This window comes from Punica granatum, chromosome 4 (genome assembly GCF_007655135.1).
Source record: "Punica granatum isolate Tunisia-2019 chromosome 4, ASM765513v2, whole genome shotgun sequence".
Taxonomy (NCBI): Eukaryota; Viridiplantae; Streptophyta; class Magnoliopsida; order Myrtales; family Lythraceae; genus Punica; species Punica granatum.
The window spans coordinates 15,844,567-15,852,649 of NC_045130.1; the positions used below are offsets into that span (position 1 = coordinate 15,844,567).

An 8,083-nucleotide genomic window follows, 5' to 3' on the forward strand; every position below is an offset into this window, starting at 1 on the left:
TCTGGTATTTCTTGAATTGTAGTTTATTATTGAAACCGAATTTTCGCTAATATAGTTGTCTATAGGATATTAAAAAATACACATAAAATATATTTTGTATAAAAGCAGAGAAATGGAGGTCTGATATTTCAAAAAGGTATTTTACATTTATTTATAAGGGCAAATTACACAAAAAATCTAAGTTTTGTAAAACGTCTCAGTTTTGTCATAAATTTTATTTTGTAACAAAAAAACCACATGTTTTGAGAATCGCCTCAGATTTGATATCCCGTTACCATTCTGTTAAGTTTGTCGTCTATTTGTTTATGTGGACTTCACGGAACCCACAAAGTTTACGCATCATCTGATAAACCATATGATTTTTTTCATTACATACCAAATTTATGATGAAATTGAAACTTTTTTGAAAATTTGAATTTTTTTATTTAACCTATCTTATTTGTTTATTAATTTATGTCTGAAGTTAACAGTCCACGTATACAAAATTGACGGAATTTATAACAGATGTCATTTTTTAGACAATTTAGAAAACATATGGTTTGTTTTGTTACAAAACAAAATTTAGGACAAAACTGAGACGTTTTACAAAATTGAAGTTTTTTTTTGTGTAATTTGCCCTATTTATAAATGCAAATCAAACAAGATATTAAGTATTTTAAACTTTATATACTTCTTTATTTAGGTATTCTACATTACCCCGTTGAGTTGTTAAATATAATTTAGAGTACGTTAAATGAAAATAAAATATTTACCACTATCTCTTCTGTTACCAATGTACCATATATTTTGCTTAGGAATATTCTGTAAAGTTAATGAAGTCTATCAGAATGAAAATATATATAAATGACTACTAAGTTGGCGCATGCAAAAATAGATAGTTTCTTAAATGATTCAGAAATGGCATGCATCAAGAGATATATATGACCACCATTGAAAGTGGGGGCAAACTAGAAATTCGTTCAACATATGTCCTCAATATGTTGGGGACCATTTTGGAGACCGTTGAGTGGGGACCCGACGACTCATGTCTTTATATGTAGAATCTGCTCGCCATATATGTCATGTGTCACTCTCACATATGGTGTATTCGTTTGCAAATTTGCTTGGACTTCCCCTCTATATGTATGTATCTATCTAGGTAAGTTGTCCACAGCAAAATCGCGGTTCTTTCGGTTTACAGTTAGGGATGAGAATACTGATCCAATTTTATAAGATTCTGTCAAAACATGTAATATGTTTGTGAATTTTAATCCATTATTTGTTGAACAAATTTCATTAGCAGTCACCGAACCCCCAATCGAGGTTGTTAATAACCTCAGTGGTTGCCAGCGATCCCATCGATCGGAATTAAGGGCATCCCAATCAGGTGGGGTTATTTCAATTCCGATCAATCGGGCCTCGACAGCGGCTCCCTAACCGCCAAATCAGGGTCCGACAACCATTGTGGTCGTGGGCGACTACTATTAGGGGGTGGTGGTTGCCGGATCATGCCCCCACCGCCAGCCCCCCTCCTCCTTAGGTTTTTATTTTTTATTTTTACTTTTAGGCTCTTTTATATATATATAATTTCCTAAGGTGCTCATGTGTGCCACATGGCACCGTATGCCACGTCAAAAAAATTCATCAAAATTTACAAAATAATTGACGTCATATTATATGCCCAACTAATTAATAAGCCTTTATATGCAATTTTTAAATGTTATATTTGAATTAAAAAGAAAAAAGAAAGTAAAGATGGTGTTTTTCGTAATTAAATCATATCATTCTCACTTGTATTTTTAATAATTTATTTTGGATGTTTTGGTGAATAGTATTGGAGATTCTCAAACTGCATTTAAAACAAAATAGGTAAGAGATATAAAGAAAATTAATCTTTTCGATGAAAAAGAAAATTACAAATATTTTTTTTTTCTTCCATATATCTGTCGTGGTCTTTCAATCCCATACTCCTCACTCTTATCTTAATTCAGTGTTCATGTGCTCCATGGTAGTCTCCCATCCCTCCCCCTCGGTTCTCCATTTCTAAATTAAAATATTTTGTGGCATTCTTTTATTTTATCTCTTATAAATGAAACTTTTTTAATATGGACTTATATTTTATCTTATATATTGATATTTTATATGAGACTTACATAATACGGATTATCTTTTTGTTATTATTATTATTAGAGAAGGCATCTTGTTTAATATTTGTTTTGTTTGGATGAGGATTGAAGTGAAACTGAATCCCATCAATGACCATCCATAACAGTAGTGTTTTAAGTATAAACATTAACCAATACAATTAATGTTCTATTTTGTGAAATATATATCGCTTACTTTTGTAAAATAAAATTATGTATTCATAAAAAAATAATATAGTTATTTATTTTGTGTTCAACTGAACTACTCCATTGCAACATCACCCCTTCATATTTTCTTGTATCTTTTCCTTTCTAAGTTTGGTTCACATTGACATTGGAAATTGTAAATACTTTTCTGTAAGTACAAACAATTTGAAGTTTTTAGTTTAGTTATATTGAAGAATAGCATATCGTCTTTCGCTTGCTAACAACTCGATACATCGGATAATTTCACATAACATGAAGATGTGATATTGTTAAATTACTTTCGACCCCACTTCTGAATTTTCCTCCCCCACTCTTTAGTCTTTTTCTCTCTCTTTCTCCTCTCCCTTTTCTAATCATAGTACACTAAAGTCCTTTCTTGAGTTGTTATCATCATAAATAATTATCATCATAATTTTATTGAATTTTGAATTGAAAGGGACTCCTAATTTTTTTATCCAAAATTAAAGATATGAAATAAAGGCTCACAAAAAGTTACAAGAACGAGTCTTTTTTCGAGCCCTTTTGAAAAGAAACCTGTGCACAGCACAGGATATACGCCTAGCATGTACTATTCACGTTATCTTTATACGCTATAAACTACTCACGGATACAGCTTTATTATCAAAACTGATCAGTGTTCCTGATATGGTTGCTTGAGGCCATACTTATGGTTTGGATAGGGAAATGTCCGACTCGCTCACAATACGACGAAGAGAAGGGAGAATGATGAACACACGATATACAAGTGACTGAGGTTAGTGAGATGTGGGAGCCATGTGTCCATGCGCATATGAAGCATGTCGTTTTCCTCGCAATGAGCAATCAAAGTGTAACAAGTGTCGACCTTCCCAAGGGCAAAACCTTATCTCAAATACAAGAAAGAGACCCGAGATGCCAGGACCACTCAAATTTGGACAAGTTACATCAAATCGGGTCACTATTTACATATTCTCTCTTACGTCGCGGATTTTCATTAGAAATCTGCAAATCGCGGGCCTACGGATTTTCGTTCGAGCCGGGTTACGTCGAGCCTAAACACATAAAATTCAAGAAACCGCAAAGTAATTTGTAACGATGCGGCACGACAGGCACATTCTGTATTTTACATGTAGAAGGAGTTGAATGCCGAGGCCTGAGGAAGAGCATATTGGTACCGGTTAGCATGGCCGAGACTTCTTCCGAAACGTCCCAATCATGTTTCCGGCTTCTCCTGCTGCTCTCAGATCATCAGAAGCTCACTGGAGTCACCGGAAGCTCATCGAATCATCGGTCGGCTTCCGGGAAGTCATCAAGAAGAATGCCTATGCTCTGGGTTTTCTTAAGGAATTAGATTGGATCACAGGGAGAACTTTATAATGGACTAGAGAATCCAACTTGGAGTCTATGTGTCGGGCCGACCCAATAAAGCCCATTGGGCCTTCTGGTACCCCAAGCCCAGTAAGAAACCGACCCGTAAACCCGCAACCCGCCCCGATTTGCAGATGATCGTGGATCATCGTGATATCGGATCTCTCTGTCTGCGCATTTCACGTGAGGAAAAAGCGAAAGGCCAAAAAGCAGACTAAATTTCGAGATCCAGCCGGAGTTGTGTCAGATCGGAACTCCAACGATGGCGTCAACGTTCAGCGGCGATGAGACTGCGCCGTTCTTCGGCTTCCTCGGGGCCGCCGCTGCCCTCGTCTTCTCTTGTATGTACCGAACTCTTAACCCTAACCCTGTCTTCGATCCAAATGCTTCTTGTTTCAGCTTATTCGTGCGCGATCTAGTGCCTGTTTGTTGTTATCATGGTGCTCCAGCATGATATGCTTATGCGGGGAGGATATCGTGCAATCATACGTCCATGTGAAGCTAAAACGACTGGCATTGAAAATACATTTCCAGTTTCATTCACTTCAATTGGGTTTTGGTCCCTGGATAACTTGTTTGTTTATTTAATGTTCCGTAGTTATTCTTCTCTGTTGGCGAAGTTGATTCTGTACTAACTCTTTAATTGAGTGTTCACCGAATTGAGCTCATCGAAAGACTAGGAAACTCAGTTGGAAATTCGCGAGATTGAGCTCATTGTTGGTGATTTAGGTGTAGGAGTTTCAAGCTAGCGTTTCAGGTTCGGCAGCATCAGTTACGGCATCGGCTTACTTAAATTTCAGCTTACAAAATACTTTTAAGGGCCATTGCAATTGTTTCCGGACATATATGTTTAACTTGCTATTAAACTTAAATTTTGAAATTAACGTGTATGTGTATATTAAAAAGATATGATGTCTTTGGTGTAGTTTTTGAGAATATTTTGCGATACTAGCATAACGATTGGCAACCGCCAGAGGTGCTAACAATGGTAGGTTGTAGTGATGAGGAGATCGTGCGGTAGAGAAAGATTTGTTTCTGAGAAGAAAGGTCTTTGGAAAGAAATTGTAGAAATGGCTTTTCTAGCGGCATACTAACAAGTTCTTTCCTCTTCCTAAAAGCACCACATAAAATGGATGAAGCTTTTATAATCATGAGTGCACCCCTAAGGGATTTAGTTTTTTGGTTCTTGTATTGGGAGAGGGTTTCATATGTGCAGCTAATTGAATATGATGGCTTATCAGGTATGGGAGCTGCCTACGGAACGGCTAAAAGTGGAGTTGGTGTTGCATCCATGGGAGTGATGAGGCCAGAGCTGGTTATGAAGTCTATTGTGCCTGTTGTTATGGCTGGAGTGCTGGGTATCTATGGGCTGATTATCGCTGTCATCATCAGCACTGGGATTAATCCGAAAGCCAAGTCTTATTACCTTTTCGATGGTTATGCACATCTTTCATCCGGTCTTGCTTGTGGCCTTGCTGGACTATCCGCTGGAATGGCAATTGGAATTGTTGGTGATGCTGGTGTCAGGTATGCCCATCCTTCTTATCTTTTGACTTCATTATTACTTTCTTGTCTGGCTAATGTTAAAATTGATGATGCATATAATAGATAGATTATGTTTTATGATGATGTTCTATTGTTGATTTAAAACATATAGTAATCATTAGAGCCTTTCAATAGTCCAATGTTGATGATGGTGCTAAGAATTTATCCAAGTTATAACTACAGGTTACTGGTTGAATGTTGAGTTTCAATCTACCTGCGAACATTATATACTAATAAGTTTTACACCTTATGAGAGCTGCACTATTAAGGTAATTCATATTAGATTTTCATCTCTTATCGAGGAATACTTTCTCAGAAGGGCATTCTACTAGGTTCCGAGTGGCACTTTCTTGTTAGTTATTTCCTTGTATTTATCTCTGATAACTGGAGGAGTTTTTGGTGGATTGGTTCGTATCTTGACTGAACAGAATCAGGAGTCAGGGCTGGCATCTGTTTAAAACTTTAAATTCCATTTTAATGATTTCTTCTTAAACTCGATTCCCTTCCCCCCCACAAAAAAAAACGCCCCAAGTACTTTTATCTGGTCTCAGGGAAACCGGATTTTTCCATTGTTATACTTTGAAATCACTCACATGTACCATAGGTATTTTATGTGGTTTGAAAAGACTTGGCCATTTTCTTGAATGTATGTATTGGAGTTCAATATCTTTTCCTCACTTTGAGTTTATGGAACTTATTGAATCTCGGCCGCAATTATCTGCTCTAGGGTTATGAGTGACTGAAGCAATAGCCCTGATTCCTCATAATGATTTCTCTGTGGTGCAGAGCTAATGCCCAGCAGCCAAAACTTTTTGTTGGAATGATCCTAATCCTCATTTTTGCGGAAGCCCTGGCCTTGTACGGCCTCATCGTGGGCATTATCTTGTCTTCTCGGGCAGGCCAGTCCAGAGCCGAGTAAGAAGTAAGAGCTGTCCTATGTTCACAAATTTGGTCATTTTATTATTGGTCTTATCTGAGGTGAAGGTATGTGGCTGGTTAGAGTTGCAGATCACATCCAATATGCTCATATTCTTGTTCTTATTGTTGAAATGAGTTGAGAATATCATTATTACTCTTCCTACTTGTGATTTGTAGTTGAGCACCAAATTGTCAGACTTCCGTGACGATCTTATTTTATGTAGAGTATCACCGAATCTCATTGCTCATTATGTATTTGCTTTCCAATGTGTTTCATCGGGCTATGCACGGATGTCTGCTCAAATTGATTCGAAGTGCTTGTAGTTTTTCTTCCAAACGAACACGTATTATAAAGGGACCTTCCACGGCCACTTAAGGTGACCATTATCTGTCACTTGTAGGCTGGCAGATCAACTCAAGTGATCATGGGTCCACAAAAGTCCTGGCTGTCGGATCGTACAAATTGACAATCACTTAAAAGGGAACGTCGATTTTCTCGGACCTTAACCTTCAGCGAACAGTGGTCTAATATATCATTGGTTCGTATATCTCACACGACACATTTATGTCCTAGGGAAGCAGAAGTGAAGAGCCCCGTACCCCCTTAGGGGCTGGGCCCATAGCCTCCTGCCCTTGCCCTTAATGAAGTAGGAGGTGTGTGGCCGGTCGGGTTAATTACTTTGGGGTGCAAAAAGTTTACCTGATGCAACAGTGTGGTGTAAAAACAATTTTTTTATTTTTTTATAACAATTTGATAAAAAATGTTTTAATTTTTTCAATTAAGTACATTCTGTTATCAGTCCACTAACGCCGTCACTTTTTGTTGACGTGGCGTTTTGACGTGTCATAATTTTAAAATAAAAATTCATTATTAATATATTAATTAAAATAATATAAATAAATATATAAAAAATGAAAATTAAACACGGATAGAAATTAAACCCATTTAAATACGGATAGACCAGTTTTATATTATGTGTTATAGTGTTAATAAATTTGTTTCACATATTGTATCAATTCATAGAAAAAATACACTAAAATCATCTAAGTTTATTTATACAAATCACCGGTTTATGCTTTTATCATATCAATCATGTAGTAACATGTAACTAAAGTTAATAGTATCATATCATGTAGGTATAATATCTACTTAAAGGTAATAGTGTCATATCGTGTAGGTAAATATACATACACATTACGATTAGTTAAACAGGTTAGACGTGTCGTATTCGTGTCAACCCGTAATTAAACGTATTGTGTTCGTGTTTGAAAATATTGACACGTTTATAAAACGTGTGGTGTTCGGATTTAGAGATTTTTAACACGATCCCGTTTAAATACAACATGTTTAAACATGACAAGACACATGTTGCCACCCCTAACAGGGACGCCACCGCTGGTGACCCAACCCTGGATTCACTGAAAAAAAAAACATGGTGGAGAGAGAGAAGAGAGGGGCTTGGCGACCACGGGCTTTCGACGACCACTCCGACGAGCTATGTTGATCCGCAGTCGACCACTCAGGGGAGAGAGGGCAGACGGAAGATAAATGTTATTGTTCTTTGGCAATCGATTCTGCTTGATCTGCCCTTGGTTTGCATGTTTCTGCTTGACCCATTAATTTTTTATGTGTTTGCTGTGGCGGACTTACATGGATATGATTTTGGGAGCTGATATGAGGACTTAGGCCGGACAGTAGTAGGGAAGACAAGTTCTGGGCACGTGGCCATAGGAGAGAGGGAGAGGAGAGAGGGTTTTTCTATAATTCAATTTAATTTTTTTTTATAATAATTTAGTAAAATGATTTTTTTTATTTTAATCTGTGTGCCACGTCATATTATTAATCAGTAAGTTGTGACGGTGTTAGTGCTTGATGATGACGAAATGTATTTAATTGAAACAGGTTAAAATATTTTATACTAAATTATCACCATAAATTCTTT

General features: G+C 36.8%; 1 protein-coding gene across 1 annotated transcript; it reads left to right on the top strand.

Annotated features, from left to right (window-relative positions):
* Nucleotides 1-3,850: 3,850 nt before the first annotated feature.
* LOC116206040 (V-type proton ATPase subunit c2) lies at nt 3,851-6,422 on the top strand. The gene is made up of 3 exons (XM_031538772.1): nt 3,851-4,018; nt 4,919-5,204; nt 6,009-6,422. The coding sequence occupies exons 1-3, from the start codon at nt 3,940-3,942 to the stop codon at nt 6,139-6,141; spliced, it is 498 nt and encodes a 165-aa protein (XP_031394632.1). The 5' UTR covers nt 3,851-3,939; the 3' UTR covers nt 6,142-6,422.
* The last annotated feature ends 1,661 nt before the right edge of the window (nt 6,423-8,083 follow it).